The 23771-nt window shown below is 40.7% G+C and overlaps 1 protein-coding gene across 2 annotated transcripts in view; it reads left to right on the top strand.

Annotated features, from left to right (window-relative positions):
• The window catches only part of Gprin3 (GPRIN family member 3), an 85299-nt gene extending 66684 nt beyond the window's left edge, over positions 1–18615 (top strand). For both annotated transcript variants that reach the window (NM_001398918.1, NM_001398919.1), the window contains exon 2: positions 15616–18615. In NM_001398918.1, the coding sequence (NP_001385847.1) occupies positions 15724–18012 (2289 nt within the window). In that variant the 5' untranslated portion in view covers positions 15616–15723 and the 3' untranslated portion in view covers positions 18013–18615. The remainder of the gene's footprint in view (positions 1–15615) is intronic.
• Positions 18616–23771: the final 5156 nt, after the last annotated feature.

Raw genomic sequence — 23771 nt, 5'->3', positions numbered from 1 at the left:
ACTAATTTTAGCTACAAATCATATTGTATTGTTCCAAAAGAAATAATGAGAACAGCATTGTGATTGATACTTTTGCTCTACACTATTGTAGAATATTTAAATAAATTATTTTGGACATAGCAACAAAATATAGATGTAAAAGAAAAAAGTGTGTGTGGTGGGGAACCAACCAATCATAGTATAACCCTAACTAAACAACAGCATTAGAAAAAAAGTGTAACAACCCAGCATATCTGTGTTCACGGGCACCTCAGGAATTTATCACAAACCTGTGAATATGCAAATGCAGCTGCTCCCCGAGTAAGAAAGATATCAAAAGGACTACTTAATTTTTCAATATTTTTATGTAAATCAATTTACAAATTATATTTTCTCCAAAGTATTTGAACAAACGTATTGTGAGTACTTGTTTGCCAACTCCCAATAAGCTGTACCCCTCTAGACATGGAATTAGAAATTTTTCATCTCCAGATAGATGTTATAATCTAGGTGAGCCAACACTTTATATTAAAACCATATGAAGTAAAAAACTACTGCCAGCACAAGAGCAGTCTGGCACGAGTAACTCAAGAAAGAATTGATGTAGAAACCTCACACCATCACTGTAAACAGCATTGTTTCAACTGTAGACTATGAAAATTGCTTACATTGCCTGGAGCATGTAGATATCCAAGAGAGATAAGGAAAATATAACTTCCTTTTACTACTTGCATGGTCAGAATGACCTCCTTACACAGCAAAATGCAAGTAGAAAGTATGTTAAATGTCAAGGCACAACAAACCCTCTTCTCTAATAGACATGTTACAAGGTACAGACATGTTCGGTTTGGGCTATGTGAACTCCAACTTTGAAAATATGTTATTGCTTTTGAATGAGTGGTGTATCCATATACTTTAAAATTCAAAATTGATAAGTTTATGATAGAATATTTTCCTACCCTGACCCTTGGCATTCAGTCAGTCCACTGTGCTAATCAATTTCTAATTTATCCTTGCACAAATATTCCCTATCTAATATAACCTACCCTTTGGTACAAAATGATCACACTCTGAATACACTCTTTATCTTGACATTTTGAAAAGTTATTATTGGGTTTTTGTTTTGGAAGTTGTCATTTTACTTAAAATTGTAATAGAGAGTATTTCTTGCCAATACATAGAGCTACCTTCACGAGATATGCTACTCACTACATCATAGTCACCATATGTAATATGGCTCTTTATGTAAAGAATTCCGAATTCATGCTCATTTAGATTCCTTCCAATTCTGTGTACTAAATAACCTGGGACATATATACATTAGACAATTTCTAAAAGTGTATATCTAGAGTGGACTCGCTGAGCCACAGCTCACATGGCCTTGTATTTTTACAAAGATTTCCTTCCACAGGCTATCCTAATTTACATTCCCAGAGGTAGAATGTCAGCTATCAGAGCCCTCACTGTCCTTGCCCTGACAGCCAACCCCAGCATCCATTCATCTCCAGCTGGAGCAAATTATTATAGTTTTTTAGAGATGTTTCTTGCCATTAAATGGGACCACTTTTGCCTTTTACCACCACCACCCCCCCCCAAAGTTATGTGACAGTTCCTGGAGACAAAGTAGATCAGTGGATCTCAGCCTTTAGTTCGTGACCCCTTAGGGTTGAATGACATTTTCACAGAGTTTGCAGATCAGATATCCTGCATATCAGATGTTTATGTTAGAGTTCATAACAGTAGCACAATTACAGTCATGAACAAGCTATGTAATAATTTTATGTTTGGGGATCACCACACCATAAGGAACTGCACCCTAAGGAACGGTCACAGCCTTAGGAAGATTGGGAACCACTAGATTGTCGAAACCCTGAGGCTAGGCTGACAATAGAATTGAGTGAGGAGAGTAAAGTGGACTGCTCAGCCTCCCATTGTACATAGCATGAAGACCTTCCACGGAAAAGAGGAAGAGAGTATCTCTAGTGCTAGGGTCTCCCAGAACATGTGCTTTCCCTTCATCATAGAAAATATATCTTACAAAGATCTGCATTCTTCAGGGTGAAATATGTGCCAAAATATATACTAAACTCATGTCTGTGGTCCATTTGGGGCTTTTTGTTTCTGTTTTGCTTTGCTTTGTTTTGTTTTGTTGTTGTTGTTGTTGTTGTTTTTTGTTTTTTTTTTTTTTTTCTCTTTCAACATCCCAATTTTCTCAATGATTTGTTGGAACTGGGAGCCCCTCACAAGCATGGGCATCTTGTTTACACTTTTCCCCTGAATCTGTGGCACAGACAGGCACTCCGATTATTAAATGGATGCATAAATAGTAGCAGCCTTACATGGTCTTGGACTTAAAGATGATTTTCCTTTTAGTCAAATCCCAGTCTGTTTTCCACTTTTCTCCTAAGGTGAAATGTCCCTTTGTCTTTAGACTTGTCGTTTCTTAACTTTCAGAATGGTGGTGACAGGAGTCATCAGTTGCATTAGAAATGGTGTTCAGCAGACCTGAACATCTATAAAGTATGCTTTATTGCACAGCACTAGGTCACTTACTTAATCATGTACTGTTGTGCTCACTTATAGCCTATCATTAGGTCTGTCTTGTCTCTTTAAATGGATTAAATCTCCTTAAAAGACAAAAGAAAAGCATGTTTACATTCCTGAGGCCTAGAAGTGTTATACCAACAGGAAAGCAAGATTGCCTGTGCCAGTGTACAGACTCCCTTTCTCTCCTCTCCTTCTCTCCTCCCCTCTTCCTCTTCCTTTCCCTCTCTTCTTCTTTCTCCCAACCCTCCTTCTTCAAAGAAGTCTATTTAACTATCATCTCACCTCATAAGCCAAACCCCAAGGATTCTAACTCTCATAAAGAAACCTACCCATCCTCAAGAGCATCACATAATCTTTCTCGAGAACAGAACACCTCAGATTCTCCCTTCAGACAGACAGAACAAAGGGGAGGCAAGGCTGAAGAAGGCTAGAAGGCCAGGGCCATTTGCCAGCATTCTCTCTTCCCATCACCACCAGTGCCCTCCTCAGACACTTGCTTATTCATCCATGATCATGGGAACCAGAAGAAGTTGCATAACCAGAACTAACATCAGAAATCATTCCTAAGCTTCTGCCCACGGAGGTGCTCACCTCCACTCCTGGAAGATGATGTTGGCAAAATGAAAGCAGGCTGAGGTGAGGGCTTCATTTTAATGGAAACATGGATAGTTGGGGAGAGGGTAGGGGGGAGGCAGGACCAGCAAGGTCAGGAAAGGAGGAGAAGGAAGGGCAAGAATGTTGTGCAGAAGGCTGAGTGGTGCTTCCCTGCTGCTAAATATATCCTGCAGAAAATCGGAATGAGGAGCAGCTTTGATCATATCTAAGTTGGGATTTTAAAATGCAAATGCAAATGCAAAAAAATGCAAATACAGACTGCTGGGTTGACTTCCATTAGCTTGTTATTTAACTACTGCTTAGCCCTAAGATTACCCATGCATGAGCTTTGCAATTAAAATAAGCTTAAAATTGAAGTACTTCAAGGCTGAGTTGCAAAAGGAGGAAAAAAAAACTGCCAACCTGTGAGTATCTGTCTGGCAAAGCAAGGAAGTGCCAAGAGTCAGCTTGATTATACAAGGTGAAAGCAGAAACCATAAATGTTTCAAATGCTTATTCTCAAGAGTTCAAATTAAAAACAAACATCCTCCTTTGGGAATTTTTAAACGCAACCTTTATATTTAGCCACAAGAGAATCCACAGGTTGATATCTCAGGCTTACTGACATCGTTTTTGATTTTGCTGATAAAAGGCTCAGACATCTCTGTGTCACACTGATCTACAAAGAGAGGGCTTACTGATGTGCTGATTCCAGGTGAACAGAACTCTGCTTCCGAATGACCGTCTTTAGATGAGAGCTTGAGAGAGCTTGTAGTAAATGTACCTAAATGTTGAACCATATAAAATGTACAACCTCCTTTCTTCATAGGCAAGTTTTGACCAAATGATTAAATAATGACTTTAAGTAACAATAATAACCCACACTATTGCTTCTAAATGCCACATTAAATTGCACTTGCTTTAATATTTTACTTAAGCTCTACCATACTCTTTTTTTTTATCTTTTTTTTATTAACTTGAGTATTTCTTACATACATTTCTTTTTTTAATTTTTTTTTATTTTTTTTTATTATTAACTTGAGTATTTCTTATATACATTTCGAGTGTTATTCCCTTTCCCAGTTTCCGGGCAAACATCCCCCTCCCCCCTCCCCTTTCTTATCGGTGTTCCCCTCCCCACCCTCCCCCCATTGTCCCCCTCCCCCCAACAGTCTAGTTCACTGGGGGTTCAGTCTTAGCAGGACCCAGGGCTTCCCCTTCCACTGGTGCTCTTACTAGGATATTCATTGCTACCTATGGGGTCAGAGTCCAGGGTCAGTCCATGTATAGTCTTTAGGTAGTGGCTTAGTCCCTGGAAGCTCTGGTTGCTTGGCATTGTTGTACTTTTGGGGTCTCGAGCCCCTTCAAGCTCTTCCAGTTCTTTCTCTGATTCCTTCAACAGGGGACCTATTCTCAGTTCAGTGGTTTGCTGCTGTCTACCATACTCTTTAAGGCAGGTAAATTCTATTTATTGACATTTTCCTGATGCCTCTGAGAAGATCTATGTGCCATGATGGGAAGACTTTCAGTGGAGTTCAGAGACATTTCAGTGCAGTACCCTGGCCCTCTTTTTTTTTTTTTTTCAAGCGGAAGGATGTGGAATGTGCTAGAAGCACTGTCTGCACCTTCCCTGAAACAGGTCATGATATCTTCTATACAAAGCAACCCCTTATTCTGGCAGATTCTGATCCTTGTCATAAGAGAGAGGGACTAGGCACAATCTCAGACAAAGGCCTTGCCCTGCCCCAATATCCTCATGTTAACTGATTCTCTTCACCCTGGTATCTCCCATGACTTGGGAGCCTAGCATAAAAACACTCAGGCTTAGTCATGTCATCATTTACTTGTATTTTTAAATGTTCGTTTATTGTTGTGTGTGGATGTATATGGCATAGGTAGATACATGTACATGTGTATGAGGTCAGAGGACAGCTTAGTGGAGTCAGTTCTCTCCTTCCACTTTCCCATGGGTTCTATAGATTGAATTCAGGTCACCACAATGCTTTCAGGGTGCTCACCTTTACCCCCTGGGCCAGTTTGCCAGCTCTTTTCATTTGTTTCATTAGAAAAATTCCTCCTCCATCAATATGAACCATATATTAGATTCAAGTACATATGTACTCTGCCAATCTGATTTACAGGTGATATAAAAAAGTTAGTAGAGTTTTTCCCTTCTTTATAATAAGGATGAGCCCCTGAAAATACCTGCAAGCATGTGTGTCCACTAGCGTGTGACTCTAGCTCTGGGGTTCAGAGATTTCATCTCCTCTGAAGAGATTCAGCCTTCAGAATGTTCAGACAGAATAGAGGAGGGTGATAGCATCTGTAGTCCTAGCTTCAATTGCTTGAGTTGGTAATGTGATTCTAAGGTTGTGTTCCCCATAAACTGTCACTGCTCGGACAATGCCTTTTGCCTTGCTCACTAAACCACTTGCCCTAGTTTAGCTACTCCATGAAAAAGCAAACAGTGTGGACTTGGGAGTCACATGTGGGCTCTGGGTTTTAATCTGGTATGAAATGCTTAGTGTAAATGTCATTGCCTCATGTCTCCATCTTTAAAGAGGGGTTCAGAGCAAGACAGTTTCCAGGAGTTATTCTGTATCTGTGTGGATACAAAACACAGCTCTTTTCTCAGAATGAACAGAAGTTATTTTATGCTGAGCTAAATGGGAGTGGCTGTAGCCTCAGATATGAGTTCACACTTCCCTGAATGATGGATTCCAATGTGAAAGCAGTTGCATGAGCATTAGTCATAGAACAAAAGAAAATCATAATTCGAGGCATTTATATTGGTGAGGACAGGGTGTTGTGTTAGAGCAGCTCATATCCGGACAGATTACACCAGGCCAGCACAGTTCCATAGGAAGAGATGAATTGGGGGAAGTGGGGAAGAGAAGGAGGAAAGAAGTGGGGTAACAAAGAGGGGGCAATGGTTTGGGGGTCTCTGCCTTTAATTTGGGCCATGATATTATTGTATGCACTACAGCGAACAGGTGAGGCAGAGGGCAGGTAAAGTGTATGCTGGAAATGTGTTTGTGGTTGCCATGGCAACAGATGCAAGAGAGTCCTTGTCACCTAGAGGTGATATCATCACTTGATTGGTAGGCAACTGGCAACTCTGAGGCCAGTTTCTGACCAACATAGTGAGTATGTGAGTTACAGCAAAGTGAAGAAATCTCAGCTGTGGACTTCAGCTGCTGTACAATGATGATCTTAGCTTCTTGGTTGATGGAAGCTAGCTGTGGAACCATGAAAGGCACCCTGGTTCCCTGTTTAGTAAGGCTAAAAACCCAGATGACCCTAAGGGACAATAGACATTTCAGCTGACTCCTGGGAAACCAGGTCCTGTCACTAGCCGCAGCCCTCCATAGATTTGTGGCTATCAGTCATGTAAAGACAGCACCCCAAGCCCTTCCACAGGTAGAAGAGGTGACCACATGTCACTTTATGTAGGCTCAAGACAGATCTCCATTATATTGAGGTACCTAAAGGCCTGGAGGCTTAGCCAATGAACTTTCCTTCCCAGACATTACTCTCTGCTATCTCAGGCCCACCCTGAGAAATAGGAGATGGTTTTACTTATCCACTTTCCCCCACAACAATAAATGTCTTAAAACCATGGACTGTCTCTTTACATTGGGATCCGCTGTGGAGAAGGCCTTCACCTACAGAGCTGCCATTGCTGTCTAATCTCCTACAGAAAGCCTCCTTGTGCTCCACCAAACCTGCCACCTGCTACCACCAAGGACTACCCCCTATGCTATCTGCCAGAGCTCTTTTCCCCTCAGCTCCAGTCTAGATCCACCTTTCAGGGCCCTCACTGGATGTCCAAGAGCCTGAGAACCAGATGGCCACAGCCTTATTGCTGCAGGTCTGGTGACTCCAGAACCAGCTACAGCTGTGTCCCGATCTCAGATTGTGCTTCCCCACCCCCACACAACATCACACTTGTGCACGTGAACACATTGTATTTAGGAAGTCCTATTCTGAGGACCTGTAAAGATGAGGCTGCCTAGGCAGGAAAATGGTACTCAGGTGAAATAGTTGCTAAAGATCTATTTTCTTGGGCTGCCTTTTGAAACTGCTACCTCTGACCTCTCCATGCTGTGCCTTAGAGATAAGATGATTCTTTTCTTTGGTATCCTTATGATTATTCAATGAGAATATATCTAAACTAAAGGGCATGGTTGCATTCTATAGGAGACAAGAAATAGAAGGAAGTTGGAGATTGGAAGAATGACGGGGGAAAGGGTTAAATGTGTGGAAATGGGTTCTGACAAAAACTCTTATATGAAATCTGTGATAAGAAAGTGTTAAAGCAAATCAGATGCCATGTAAGAACAAGCTCCCAATAAACCAACATACCAGTGACCAAACTGAACCGGAAAGAACTCCCACAACTGCCATTTGAAGACACATCGAAGATGGCTGGTCACAAAGGACTCATACCAGAACCTGGTATCAGTTGGGTGAGTCATCCTAGGGAAGTTAATCATCTTTGTGGTCTAACATTAGGCAGGACACCAAAAGAAAACATAGTTCTCTCTTCAAAAAGAGTTAAGAGATGGTTTATTCTAAGTGAAATGAGTGACCATGGGTGGGAACAAGGGTTTAAGTTGTAGCAATGATATGCTCCAGCATAGATGGCTACGTGAACTTGTAATAAAAAAATCATATTTACAATATACATTGGTGAGGACATTGGATAGGCCAGGTTACAGCAACTTTGGGAAATGTCTTTATGGGTTTTATATGGTATTTGATGATGATTTTTGTTTTAAAGGACAGTGCAAGCTAAGGTTTTACCTACTAGTCATAAAGATGTTCAGTGCAGAGTTGAGAAGGAATGGGAATGCAGGGAACTGTAAATAACTCAAGATGAGTTAATCGTGGATCTGCACATTCCAAGTCTCTAACAAGTTACAGTCAGCCTTGCAGAGTCCTTAACACACATAGGGTGTTCTGCTGTGCTTTCCTTTTCGGGTAACTTCAGCTCAGATTGGAATGGAGGAAGTAATAAATCTTTGCTGTGCTTTGCAAAGTGATTTTAACTGTTAGGCATTTAAGATTCATGCTGAAATTGTGTTTGATAAAGGGGAAGAGGAGGTCATTATACTTTGTCATCTCCTTTTTCTTTGTCGAGTCCCACTTCTATGGACATCAGTGACACATACGGCCATGGTCTCATTCTTCTAGAGAGCATATAACAAGGTTACTAAGGTAACTAGTAAGAGAGATACATCTTGCTCCTCATCAACCTCTTACTGAAGCAGCAGCTTTCCTGTAATGCACACCCATGCTGGTCATCCTCTTGGCCAGGCAGTCCTTTTCTGCTCCTGGATGTACTTTAGCCACGTGACAGAGGGAAGGTCTGGTGTCCAGCTAAGAAGCTGTTAGTGCTGGGCTGTGGTCTTCATAAAGAAAGGATGCTCAACTCTTTGCAGACTGTGGGTGTTCTGTGGGTAGAATCACCTGTTCAGAGCCATGCCTAGCTGTATGACATCAGCAGTAATCACCAAAATGCAGAGTCAGACATGGCAGCATGAGCTCAGCTATATGTGCTAATAACAGAGGGAAAGGCCAATAGGGAAGGGATGAGAAAACCTTACTGAGTAGGTGCCAGGAAACTGCTAGTCCCTCACTTCCTTTCTCAGTCACCTGAGGTCTAAAATCAGCTGTTTCAGAGAACTGAAGGCTAAGGTGCTTCCTCAGGTCCCCATAACACTTGGTGTATGCTAAGTCCCATTCCAGGGACTCAGCCACTCTGCTGTGCTCAAAAGTAATAGCTGCCTGAGACACACTGGCTTTATCTTGCCTAGCAATGTCATCCTGTTGGTCTATAACCCAAACTTTCTTTGCTCCTCCTGCCTCATGCTTTTCCCACCATTCAACACCTAATAAATGGCTGAGGTACTTTTCTGCCTGCCTTATTAAGTATGGGTGTGCATTAGAAAAACCAGGGGCATGGTATATTCAGGGAACCCATTGTTTTTGGAATGGACACTGGGGGTGTAGGGAGTCAGCAAGTCTCTATTATTCTAAGGTCATCAATTAGTATGACACTGTAGTCAGGGTTACTTGCATCCCTGGTGTCCAGTGCTGGGGGCCACTTGCAAAAGAAATGGTTTCTGCCTTGTGTGAAGATGTTGGGGTTTTGTTTGTTTTGTTTTGTTCTCTCTCTCTCTCTCTCTCTCTCTCTCTCTCTCTCTCTCTCTCTCTGTGTGTGTGTGTGTGTGTGTGTTTGCTTTCTATCTTCTTTCTCTAGTTATACAACAGAGAGAAACTCAATTATCAGCATTTGTTAAAATTCAGTTAAATGAGAATTATAGATATGCAGACTTGCTGTGGTTCATGAACCCTGAGCCTCAATCTCCTTCCTGTAAGGCAGTAGTCCCCAACCTTCCTAATGCTGTGACCCTTTAATACAGTTCCTCATGTTTTGATGACCTCTAACCATAAAATTATTTTGCTGCTACTTCAGAACTGTAATTTTGCTATTATCATGAATCATACTGTAAATATCTGATATAAAACTATCTGATATGTGACCCCAAAGGGGTTATGACCCATACATTTAGAACAGGAGTTTCATGGTTTTGGCCATGGAGACAGTGGAATAATGGGTGCTGTGGATTCCATTTTTTATTATACTTGAAGACAGAATAGCTTTCAGAGACCTTGATAATCATGGCTGATAGCCAGTTCAGAGAGAATTCCTGAAGCTACATGATCTTGTATGAAAATCCAAATTTTCTGCTGTAATGACAAAGACCTGTTCACCAAACCTTTGTCAGGAACCTCCAGGCTCCTTTGATCTCCAGGCTATACTTACAGAGGTAAAGTAGTTTAGACGAAGTCCCTGGCTCTTGCTGTCTTATGAGCTGGATCTAGCTTCAGCAGGAACCATGGGTAGCTTAACAAAACTCTTTCCACTGTGTTGTTGTCTCCTGTTATTAATTTTACGTCTACATCCACCGACCTCCCTCTCTGCTTCAGCCTGCTGCCTGGCCAAATTTACAAACTGCTGCTCCACACTCTTGTGGGACTTCAATATGAGCCCATTCTTGCTTCGACTGATATCATCTCTCACCTATCGCATTCTCTTAGCATTTAACATAGTAACTTTTTTACAAACACAGATTAAAGCTTAATCATTATGGTTTTGAAAGATCATCCACATTGTGCTTATCATGTCTGAAGATACCCTTTTTATTAGTGCTGAAACTAAGGCCCTGAGAACATGAGACTGACCTGGGCACACAAATAGAACTGCATACAAAAATGATTTCTGAATCCAGAGAGGCCATCTCAAGTCCATCTTTTTGGGAATCAAGGTCAGGCCATCTTCAGAAGGCTAGTAATTAGGCAGGAATATCTGTTCTGTCAACACTTAGAACAAGACCCTCAGACTCAGACTAGAGGACTCTCCTAAACTTAAATCAAGAAGGCACCAAGAGCCCCACCACTTAGAATGTCTATGCCTATGATGATGCCTTCTCCATGTCATCTAGTCACTGAGATTTGGGAATATAAATTATTTGGGAAATAAAGGGGGAAATGGGCAAAATGGAGAGAGGGACTTTAATTGAGAAAAGAGGCTACACAGAACAAAGAGGAGAATAATAACTAAAGATGCTTGTAAAAGTTTTAAGAAAAAACAAATTATTAACAAATTATATAAAACTATTATATATTACCGAAATTCATTCTCTCTCTCTCTCTCTCTCTCTCTCTCTCTCTCTCTCTCTCTCTCTCTCTCTCTCTCTGTAGCTTACAATTGGATAGACAGTGCTCCCCTCGATGAACAATAGACCATTTAACAAGAACACTTTAGGACCAAGCTCAAGAAACCTCTTTTAAGTTGGTCAGTATGAAGACCATGAGAGTCTCAAAACATAGGCTATTCCTGTGCCCTTAGCTGGTTGGTCCTCTCTACTGCTGAAGACACCATGCGATTGGGCACAGGACTTGGAAGATCTGAGCTAGATTTAACCTGAGGGAGTAAGGGTGAGTATGACATGGGAGGAGTTACAGAGAGGGAACAAAGGAGGAGTATGATATGGGAGGAGTTACAGGAAGGGTATGACATGGAAGGACACAGGAAAGGTTAGAGGGACAAAAGGGAAGAGATAAAATGATGTACTCATATTTCAAAATAAAATATCATTCATATTTTTAAATTTTCATATTTTAAAATAAAATATCCATTTTTTAAAAGCAAAAGGGAAATCTGGATTCTTATGAGTTGCCTTTTGTGTGACTTCACCTGGAGATACAGGGAAAAGCATCTGTGCATGGAGCAAAGGCAACAGAGAAAATAAAAGGTTGTATCCATGTGCAATGTGATGAGCAGCCAGTGAGACTTCTGGGATAACTTAAGGAGCGTGTGTCACTAGAAAGCCCAGGTGTGGTGATGACTCTGCATCCCTGCACCACCTTGCTCAACCTGTAATCAGGTATATCCATCAGTTGCCGTCTGAAGCAACTGCTTCTTTCATCCTGAGAATGGCTTATACATCTTTCTAGACTTCCTGAACCTTGTAAGTCTTTGTAAGACCTCTAAATTTCATTTGTTTCTAAAGTCTTAGAACTTTCTCTACCCCACCCTCCTGAAGGTGGTGTTTCAATTAAGTCTTAATTATTAGGGAGAAATAGCTGTAAGGGAGGGAAGAAAGAATATAAAAGCAAGGGCAAAGAGGAAGGTAGAGGAAGATGATGAGAAGGGAGAGGGGAAGAGGGAGAAAGAGGGAAGGAGAAGAGGAAGGAAGATAGAGGCTCTATAGAAGGACTTAATTCTATTCAGGGGATGTATTTTGTGGGGGCATTGATGTTATGTTTTCTTTGGCTTTGTTGAGACCGTCTCCTGTATTCTAAGCTAACCTAGAGCTCAAAATCATCTGCCTCACTCCCCCGAGTGATCAGGATGATGAAAAATGGCATACTTGTACTTCAGTGTGTGTCTTTCTGATATGGTAGAAACTGCAGTGTCTACCATATGGTGGGGGAAAGAGAAGGCAGGGAGCATTTCAGAGTTTGGATGCTATGATGGCTCCATTGGCAGTTCTGTCTGAGACCAGTATTGTGTGCTTATCTATTAATAAGCAATTTGGGGCTAGCATTTGTTAGCTGATCAATCTTGTCTTTTGCTCTTCAGTCTTAAATTGATGGATAATTGACCTCTATTAACAAAACTGATGAAAGGAATCACATTTCAATACTAAACTGACACTGCAAGTGGAAAGTGGAAATAACACAATGACTTCTGAAATGTTGTAAACTATTTTATTGAAGTCCTTTAAGTTTTAGATGATAAACTTCAAGCCGTTCCTATTTTACAGTTCTACTTGGCACACACATTTCTTGGATCCAGCCACACAACACAGAAGACAGGCTGTTCTCTCAGTTTTATGAGACCAACCAGCTTTTCATAGCAGGTGTCCAAACTTTAATAGTCTAAATGTGGATTATAGACACACAAAATTTAATAACTAAGACACCATCATTTTCTTATTCCACAAACAACACTTTTTATGTTTTCCTTAATATTTCAATTTGTGAATTAAAATATCCCATTATTATGGCATTGGACAGGTGTTTGATAATGTCTATTTTCAGGGAAACAGCATCAACTGACTTTGTTTATGTGTAAGACCATGCCCTCTGCCCTATGGAGGGACAGAAAATAATCCATCTTCTCCTTCCTGCCTTCCCCAGATTCAAAATATCTATGGAGAAATTAGACATTAATACAAGGAACAACTAACTGTACCAAATGGAATGTGAAAATTACAATTCAAAGAACAAAAATGACCACCCTGTCATGATTCAAAAGTTTTAGAGGTCTTCAGGGAGGAACTGACATTCAAATGGGGGATTACAGGAGAGGGGACATTTTCAAAGGATGAGGTAGGGTAAAAAAAATTAGAGAAAAGGCACAGCAAACACAAATGCAGGAAAAGGAAGAAAGAAGCAGCTGTGGTATTGCACATAGTGACAGTCCAGTGACAAATAATAGAAAGGAACCCAGACAAACGGTATCTGTGTGCAGCCTGGATATGGGTAAGTATTTGGCACACTCATATGAACAATCAGTTAGAGAATGAAGTTTGATTTATCCTTATTTCATACAATAGTGGATCAGGTTAAATAGAGGTAAAGTTCTCTGCAAACTACATTTCGACTGACCATTTGATGGTGAGTCTTCCAGTGTGAGCTTGACTATGTCTACTTAATAAAGCTCGACACCTACCAAACTTTAGGGAAAAAACAAAACACCCAAAAATCCTCCTTTGACTATTAAAAAAAATTGTAACGTTATTCATCCAAAACTTTGTGGCCCAACTAGATTTGACTTTGTCTCGTCTTGCAGCCTCATTTAAGAGAGTGTCTGTCATTATATTATGCAACCTATGCAAAGAAGCAGGGGCTCTTAAATGGCACAGCTTGAGAGACCTAGAGAAATCATATGGTCAGTTGTCCTAATGAGTTAATTGGGAGCACAGAGAAATAAAGTGATTAGCTTGAATTAACCGCCTCCTATTAAGAGATATAAATTTAAATATGGTCACCACTAATTTATAATCTACAGTTTTATCCACATGCCTTGATGCCTAGTTATTCTTTCCAAAATGCCTATGCATAAGCATATACATAATTTTACATGGGTATATATTCTAAGTCACATAAGATACAATTTGCTTTAAATCAGCATTTTTTTCCAACTAGTTCATCCATCTCCATCTCTTTCTCTAATCCCGGAATCTCTTTTCATTTAACACTTAGTAGGTCTTCTAAGTGGTTTTAAAATCTGTGTACTCATCTACATACCTATGTGTACATGCGTATGAAGCGCTTGATTATCTTCTGCAAACAAATGAATATATATACTCTTTTCTTTGCCTTAATTTACACATTTAACCGTATCTGAGAAAAGTATTGCCAAGGGAGAAGCTGAAACCTCGCTAAGACATTATTTTCACGGTTATGTTATATATACCTTATGGTAGATTATGTCCCAATACTGCCTCCTCCTTCCCTGAGCCTCTTTCCCCCACTGGGTTTTACTCCCTCAAATAATACTTGAAGGAGCATGCCATTTATCCATTAATCGTTCTATTGTTAGAGCTTGCTTCATGAGGTCAGGGGTGTGCTTTATCTCTTCTCAGAAAGCTACAGTGATGCGCCTTTAGGCCTGCAACCATTAAGAGTCTTTCCTGTACACTGCCTTTGCAAGTGCAGTTGGTATAGAATAAAACCTCACTGGGCATTTATCTGATGACAGGTGAACTCACCATTCAAGTCTTATGCTCATTGTTTTCCGGTTAACTTTGCTTTCTCATTCTTTTACCTATTTTTCCAAAAGATTATTTAGTTTCTTTTAAACTTTTAAGGGCTTTTAGTGTAATATGGGTATTTTCAAATGACATCCAATTTTTGTATTTTTTCTCAAATCTGTAATATAAAATATATTTATGGAACCTTTTGTTATACAAAAATCTTGAATTTCATCTATCTATTGCTTTTTCTTAATTTATGTTTTATCATAAACACATATTATTGCTTTCTCTATTACACTGATGGTTACTAGATTTTATTTCTTATATGACCTTTATTTATGTCTGACATTTAAATGCTTTAGTTTGTGAAAATACATCTAGGATCTTTTTATCTGAAATATGATTAAAAAACAAACCCTCCTTTCCTTTCCTTCTAGATAATTTATTAGCTGTTTATATTAGATTCTTTAGCAGACTTGAAATGACTCTTTTATCCACAACTAAAATCCCACTTAAATCCAGGTCCATTTCTGGATACTCTCTTGCCAAGGTTCTAGGCCTCTTCAAGGCCTATTCAGTATATCACAGATATAGTTCCAGTAGCACTGCAGGGTTTTATGATTCTGAAGAAGCAGATTACAATGATGACTTCAGAAATATTTATGGAAGGTAGTCATATTAAAAACTCATTGTAATGAACAGCACTGGAATATAAGCAGAAACTAATCAGTCAAAATAATATTAGTACAGTTAGAATAATTATTGAAATCTTTCTATATCAAGTAGATTTTTATATCAACAGATATGAGACATTTGTTGTTATTGTTGTTTTTATTGTTGTGTGTTTCTTGTGTTTTTTTTTAAATTTTGTTACCATAGGCTTATGTTTTTCAGTCCTAGGGATTGAACCTATGTCATCTGCATCTGCTAGAAGCTGCTCTGCTACTGAGCTACACCCCTAACCCCTTTCTTACCTTTTAAGATAGAGTCTCACTGCCTTGTCTAGGCCAACTTTCTAATTGTACTCTAGTCTAAACAGGCCTCGAACTTGGGACTTCCCTGCCTTTGTCCTCTGAGATCTGGAAAGACTAGCCTGTACCACCAATCTAGTTTCAAGTAGAAAATGAGCTTATGTGATCTTATAAATGTGGCAGTTCTGTAATCCCCCCCCAAAAAAAAAGGTAAGCATATTAATGGTATTGCTTTCTTCATTCCACAGGCCAGTTCTTCAGAAGACTCATCCCTATGTCTTCCCTCTGATTCCGACTACTTCCCAGTGGAAAACATACTTGGAACAGACACTGGGGTGCTCTTGGAGAGAGATCCCATGGGGACTGTACCTGACCCTCTGAGGGTGACTAAAGCTTCGATAGTGGCAGCTTCTAGGAAGGAAGAGTCTCCAGGGGAGCTGCAGAGTGTCTCACCACAACCAGCTCAGCCAGACAAGAATGTTAGTGGCATTGGCAATGCTCCTGCAGAACTCAGCCTCAGGCTCAGTTCAGCTGCTCCGGCCCTGATGCAAGCATGTGTGCATGAGTCCAGCCCACAAGACATGACATCTCCTGGCATGCTCAATGAGGTGGAGCAAGTGTCTCCCAAGAACAACACTCCTGATGACTCCCAGCCTCAAGGAAGCAAGGAGTCAGCAGCACCAGACGCAAATGCTACTGCAAAAAAGGAACTTACATCTGCACCATTTTTAATGTCTGCAGTCCAGCACATGCACCATGCTATCCGGAACGACCCACCAAATACTAGCACCTGTCCAGTACCTGAAGATTCCTTGGTGAAATCAGAGGCAAACTCAGACCGTGAGAAACCTGAAAAGTCAAGTTGCCCTACCAGGGTCACCTGTTGCAGCAGCAAAAACAAAGTGTTCTGTGATTTTCCTTCTCCAGAAAACAGCCAGGGAATTGTGCAGACTCCAGATAGGGCAGTGAGGATTCACTCATCCCCTTCTGCAGACAGACCTGAGGGGGAAGAGCAGAAAGCCATCAATAGCACCACAGTGGTATCCAGTGAACCTCTAGCAAGAGGGGAATGCTCAGAGAACAGACAGCCCTCTGACACTGTCTTGGACACCACAGATGAAAAGTCAGAAAACCCTCCACTATCCCCCCTTACCAGCAGAGAGGCCACATGTTCTTCAGAGGCAAGACAAGTACAGCTGCCAACACAGCATCCCACATCAAGGTTCAAAGAAGCCAGTACAATGACCTGCCAAGCTGAAAGCGAGGCTAAGGAGGTTCCTGGCAGGGCTTGGCAAGATGCTGAGGTACAGGCAGTAGCAAGTGTGGAGAGCAGGTCTGTCTCTACCAGCCCCAGTATCCTCCCTGCATTTTTAAAGGAAAACCCTGCTCTTGAGCAGGAGAATGGTCAAGAGCAGCTGCGGGTCATTTGCCATGACAAGGGCAGTGGAAGCCGCTTGTTGGAACTCTCTAACAGCATGGTAGACCCCCAGGAGTCAAGGCAGTGCCCCAGCATTGTACCGCAGGTACATATCCAGGCCCCTGTTGCCACTTCTACAGCTTTCAAAGGGGGGTGCAAACCAGCTAACCAGCCAGCTGAAGGCCTTAAGTCTCCACTGGTCCATGTGGCTTCCAGTCAAACTCCGGATACAGAGGAAGACCTGCGATCTTCAACAAGCAAAGAGGCAACCTCCAGGGAGCTTACAGGTACTAATCTTGGCTCCCAGAAAGCTACCACCATTGCACAAATCTCTGTCCTAGCAGGGAGTCAAGCTGAGATAAGTCTTGGATTGGGGAACTCTGGACTCAGGGCACCTGAACTTGTAGAGAAAATTGCAAATGACCACAAAACAGAGCCAGACTGCAAACTGTCCAACTCCCGTGGAGGTGTAAATGAAGACCAACCCCTGGAGAGCTTGGACCCCACTGATAAAAGAGATGCAAAGGACAAAAATCCTGCTTCTCCTCTTATCGTGAAAGACCATGCACCTGGAGCCACCAGCACCCCAGATGCCAAAACCCTACTACTAAATCCTAAATCTCATGGAAGTGAGGGACCAGAGGTCAGTCCTGCACCGTCCCCAGGGAGGAAGAGCACTGTGGAAGAACACAGGCAGACCAAGACAGTCACGAGCCTAAGCTTGCCATCAGACGGCACAGGAGACTCGAGCCCAGGTTCTGGTAAGAGGACCCCTTCTCGCTCAGTCAAGGCCAGCCCTCGAAGGGCCAGCCGGGTCAGCGAGTTCCTGAAGGAGCTCAATGTGACAGCAGCTGCTGCCCAGGTGGGGCTTACACCTGGAGAGAAGAAGAAACAGCTGGGTGCAGAGTCCAAGCTGCAGCTGAAACAATCTAAGCGAGTGAGGGACGTGGTGTGGGATGACCAGGGCATGACCTGGGAAGTGTATGGTGCTTCCTTGGACCCAGAGTCCCTGGGAGTTGCCATCCAGAACCATTTACAAAGACAAATTAGGGAACATGAGAAATTAGTTAAAACACAAAGTGGCCAGACTCGAAGATCTATTTCCTCAGATTCTTCTTCAAGTAAGAAGCTTAAAGGGAGACAACAGGGCGTTCTGCAGTCTATGCTGCAAAACTTCCGGCGCCCCAACTGCTGTGTCCGTCCTGCTCCGTCCTCAGTGCTGGACTAAAAGGGAACTGCACTGTTGTATGAGCTGTGGTATTCCTTGTGTCTGTTCGTGTCGAAGCTTAGAAGTTTGGATTTCTGAGTTTGTTTTTTGTTTTGTTTTGTTTTGGGGGCGGGTGATTGTTGTTGTTTCCTACGAGACTTAGGAGTAAAAGCAACTATTACGTTTAAGAATTAGCTATTACAGATTGTTGGGTCCTCCATAAATAAAATGCTGTTTCACGCTGAGAGAAAGAATACTATAAGTGAAACGAAGCTTGCAGAGAGTCTGCATCCCGAGTTCAGAAGAAACGGTCGTGACTGCGCTATTTTTAATACATTATTATTATTTATACACACATTTTTATTACACACAAGTCATTTGGTATTTTCACCCCAGTCTATCACAGGGTGGCATTTCCACTAAAATACCTGCTTTACATTGAAACTAGCAGAAACAACTATTAGCAACACTGTGTAAGTTGGTATTGCTGAGGTAAGGATGCTAGTACCACAAGAGGATGCTAGTACTGCAAAGGTTTAAGTAGCTTATAAGAAGCTTAATGTGAAAACTTGAAAAAAAATTGTATATTATTCCTGGGACAAATAAGATGAAATGAAAATATTCAAAAATATATAAAAACAAATGTGAACTAGCTATAGGCATCTAAATCTAACCCCTTTTATGTGAACAAGTTCTTGTTAGAAAAGTTAGTTATGGGGTTGGGGATTTAGCTCAGTGGTAGGGCGCTTGCCCAGCGAGCTCAAGACCCTGGGTTCGGTCCTCAGCTCCAAAAAAGAAAAAAAAGAAAGAAACGTTAGTTATACCTCCAAATATGAGTACTACCTGTATCAAACATGAACTTATATATGTATATTTTCCTGCATCGAAAGCAAAGTGCATCCCTGTACTTCAGACCACATTAAAATGGCATTTTCTTACACTAGAGGAAGTGTCTACAAGTTGAGTCATGAAATCAAGGAGGACAGTAAATTTTGTATTGTAAATGTGTCCTCTGCTAACAGGTTCTGATTACTTAAGTGTACAACCTGGATTCCTTCAGATTTATCACTTTTAAGAGACATGCTGTTACACTTCAGAGATCTTTATGAAATCATAGTCTGAACTTTGGGTGGCCATCTTTCCTCACTGGTTTCTACAGGACAGATAGGCATATGCATGGGAACGTCCTTGGTGCACTGAGTCGGGGTGGCAACGGCAGCTTGTACATTGGAGTAGTTTAGAGAAGGAGTATGGCAAAGGTTTAGAGAAGACCTTCCTCCCCGCATTCATTGTCTACACAATGCTAGTCTGAAGGTTGCAGTTAACACTTCAGACTTAGATGTGGATTAAAAACAACAGCTAACGGCCTTTGCTGAAATCACTCCCCACGAAAAGAGGGCCTGCTATGTATCTTTCTTTTTTTCTTAGAGAATCAAATATCAGTGCTATAGTCAAGAATCTATTTTGGTGTTTTGCAATCTATTTCTATTTTGTAAATTGAAAATATAAAAAAAATTATACCTGAGCTCTAAACCCTGAGGTGCATTGCGTTTGATTTCTACAAGAGCAATTTAACTGAGTGAGTAGCTTCATAAGTAGGCCACGGTGACAGCACCCTCCGAGGTAGAGAATGATAATTACAGTGTTATACTTGGAACTTATAATGAATTTCTTAATAAAGCACATTTTCAGCTTCCTACTAATTGGCTTCTATTAAGGATGCTTTATAAAGTAGGAATTACTGTCAAATTACTGATTAAGTTGCTATATTAATGATTAGTGATTTAGTATAAAACTCTCTCTTTTTAATGCAAGGATTCATTTGTCCCAGACACCTTTGCCTGGATTTTATGTGCTATCTTACAATACACCCAGATCTTCTGTCACATGTTGGCACTCATGCTGTGTATACACAAGCACACACACACACACACACACACACACACACACACACACACACACACAGGAGCAGCTGTTCTCGGGGTCCACTCCAGATGGTGGGCCCTAGGAATCCTTTGCTGCAAAGTGCTACAACAGGCTGCTCCCGCAGTCAAATAGGAGAGAAAAGACAGTTCTGTTCAGCAGTGACATCTGTGGATTTAAAGTAAACATGCAATGCATAGATTGCTAAGTCTGAGAGAGTTATAGGCATCTTTCCCAAACTCCGTAAATCAAAACTGCTCATTTCGGTATGGTGCCTCTCAAAGCAAAACCTCAAGAAGAAATATTTGATTAGTAAATTTGCATTTCCTTGATACCAGATCTAAATTCTTAATTTGTACAAAGACTCAAGAAACAGCACAAAATGGTACAAATAGATTTTTGCTTTTTCCTTGCGCATCCTACGGAACTGAGAGCTTGTAGAAACATTCATGGAAATTGCCTTTCCAGATGGATACATTAAGCTGCAATCCTGCTCAGGTGTTGATATTATGGTACCTACCCATAGACACTCACATAGTAAAACCCCATTTGAAGCTTTTCCTTTTCTTGACTCCATGACACATAATCCAACCTTCAGGATATCACTGGGACCTCCTGTCTTCTTCATCCAGGTAGGCACACAATGGCTTTCCTGGAAGAGTCTATCAACCAGGATAGAGTGATATCACTCTATCACTGTTCTTGCTTTGTCTGTGTGACATATACTCGTTTGAGAGTTATTTATGTCTATCATTAATTTTTCTTTCTTTTAAAAACGTTTTATGGATTCTTTGTGATTTTCACATCAGGTACCCAGTTGTGCTCATCTCTCTCTCCTCTCATAACTGCCACCTACCCTTGCAACCTCCCCCTAAAACAAAGCAAAACAAAACAAAACAAAACAGAACAAAAAAAAACACAAACAAAATGAAACAAAGCATAAAAACCATCTCATCATGGAAGCTGTAGTGTGTCACAATGTGTCCCACAGTCTATCTCTGTACACATACCTTCACTTGCAAATGTTTATTGCAATGAGTCATTGGTCTGGTTCAAGGTCTCTGACTTCTGTGACACCATCAATATTGGTTCCTCACTGGGACTCCTCCTTGTTATCCTGTGGTTGCCCTGTGTCATGAAGATCATCCAGCTTGGGTCAGCAGGACCTGCTCTTTTACACAACCCAAGAGTTCATAGATGATGAAGAGCTCAGATATCACGGAGGCCCAGATCTGGGGCTTTAAGTTGGCCTACTCCAAAATCTACACCATTAATTTCTTTCACATGTCATTTATACCTTCCTAATACATCTTAGATTTTGAAATATAGGCAGTAAATATTTGATTAAAGAAATCAATAGAAAATATTTCTAGAATCAATAATAAAGGAAGTGGAACTCAGGGTCTGGTAGTTCCTTCACCATTTACAGTGTAAAGATGTTATACAGCTTACCAAGAAAGTGCGAGAGTTCTATTTAAATTGTAATTTTTCTATTTCTATGACCATGAGAAAAACACTCCAGCTTCCATTGTAATTTGTTCATTGTGAATTATTTTATAAGAACATCATTTTTAATTAGTTAGTTTTGATGCAGTGGCCACCTATGTAACATATAATCAAATACTGATCAACTTTCATTTTGAATCAACTGCATAAAATGAATATTTTGTTATGTCAAAGTTAATCATAACCCATGTATATGTATGTCCAAAATGAAATAGTTGTAAACCAGATTCATGTTTCCTACCATGCCAAGTTCAGCTATACTGAACATAATTTGACCTTGGATATAATTTTTTTATTCTTCAAAATCACCCAATACACCTTATTTTGGATATCTGGATATCCTGTGTTGTGTTATAGATTAAGTATAAGGCTGAAGTTGGACTGACTGTGCATGTGAAGCCTCTACTTAAAGTCTGGACTTTGAATCGAATCCTAAAGCAGAAAGATAAGGATAACAAAGTTGTGGTTTATTTGGATCTGAAGGTCTTGGGGTTTTGCTGTTCCAAGTTTATGCTGTTTTGCTTCATCATTATGATCATGGTGTGTATGCCACACCAAAAACAGAACACAGGGGGATGTCAGCTTTTAATAGTAGGGATGTATGAAAGTGTGATTTTAATGTCTCTTGTGCAGCCTTCTTTGTATTCACTGTTACATTTGTGCAAGTATGGGAGATATCACTGTTTCCTTTCACTTGTAAGGTGAAAGTGATTTTTAAGAGTTCCCTTCCAGCATGACATAATTCACCATATCTTCTGTCTATTTTTTCAGATCAGTATAAAGAAAACAGTATATTAGAATAACATTTGTGTATAGGTTTATGTGCTTTTATTGGATACTGGCCAATCATGGCCTTATGTAGACTCAGATTTACTAATTATCTACAAGGCTGCCTTGGATATAAGGCTGTCTCCTCTCCCCTCTTTGTTCTTAGTGGTTTGGTAAAAATAAGCTTGTGATTCCCCAGTGTGTTGGCACTGGACTCTGAAGTATCTTAAAGTGAGCTGATAGTATTATCACTGCCATAGCTTTGTCTACATGGTGAATCAATGAATCAGAAATCTTTTCTCTGCCCATGTCAGTACCAGTGTCATGAATATACCTGAACATTTTGTTTTCTGTTAGCAGTATCCCTTAATGTGTGGGCAGACTCTGTGGATGGTTCTTCCCCAATACAGGTCAGCTTCTGCCCCCTGGCAAATGAAACTGGCAATCTGGGAATCTCCTGCCATACTTTCTTGGGACCATACCCCGTGCCCCTAACAAAATTCTGCAATCAATGAGCGATTACAAAAGGCATCCGTGCAGACACACAGGCTTACAAAGAACCACACAATGTTGAACATTTTTGCAAAATAGCTCTGTAAATACTGAAACAGACTTCCATGAACACTATTTTACTTTGGAACAGAAAGTATTCCTTGGCGACAAAAATCAATTTTTATGTGTCATAACCAAGAACATAAAGGAAGAATTGTGGTGGGAATTTTTTGTCTCACAGTGATATATTTCTATGTTTAACAGTGGACCCTCACCAGCTCAGCTCTCACTTGCCACAACCGAATAACCTCGCTCAAAGTAACTCCAGTCCATCTGTGTGCAGATACAAACACAGGACAATCCGAAAAAGTTTTACTATTAGAAAAATCAAGGTGACAACAATTATAAAGGAGATCCAAGTAACTGAGGCCTCAAAGAGATGACAGTGGGCAGCAGAGTGGTCTAACAAGCTGTTATTCACACATTTTTTCCTAAGACTCAGATATCTCAGAAACAAAATTGAGAATAAAGACTGTTGACTATAAAACTAAAGCCAAGCAATACTGTGCCAAGAAGAGGCAGCTATCCCAGCAAGTGCAGCAGCTGTGATCACACATTATGTAATTATAGTGTGCTCTGTGAAGGTTGACAGTAGCTCAGAGGCCATGTGGAGGCACAGTTTCAGCTTTCTGCTGGGAGGCCTGATCAGATGCTTCACATGCATCTCAGTGACCATGAGCAAAGATTATCTCACATTTCTGTCCCGTGCCAGCCATGACAGAAGAGGAGCCAGTGATAGTCTTGCTAGCTTCAAATTCAAATTGGCTTCAACCAGGAAATTTGTCCAAAAACAAATATTTAATTTATAGGAATTTCTCTTCCTGGACACTACCATGCCAGATACAACTCAGCCTAGTGGATTGCAAGACTTAGCAATGAGAAACCAGCTCCCAAATTAAAAAGTACTAAAACACGAACCCTTTCTAGCAAAAGAACTTCAAATAATGCCTTACAGAGAATGTTCTAGATGATTTCTGAATGCTGATTACTCATCAAGTGGCTTCCTGGGCTCAAGTTCAAAGTTATTTGGC

Source organism: Rattus norvegicus, chromosome 4 (genome assembly GCF_036323735.1).
Source record: "Rattus norvegicus strain BN/NHsdMcwi chromosome 4, GRCr8, whole genome shotgun sequence".
NCBI lineage: Eukaryota > Metazoa > Chordata > Mammalia > Rodentia > Muridae > Rattus > Rattus norvegicus.
This window is presented reverse-complemented; position numbering and strand designations above follow the sequence as displayed.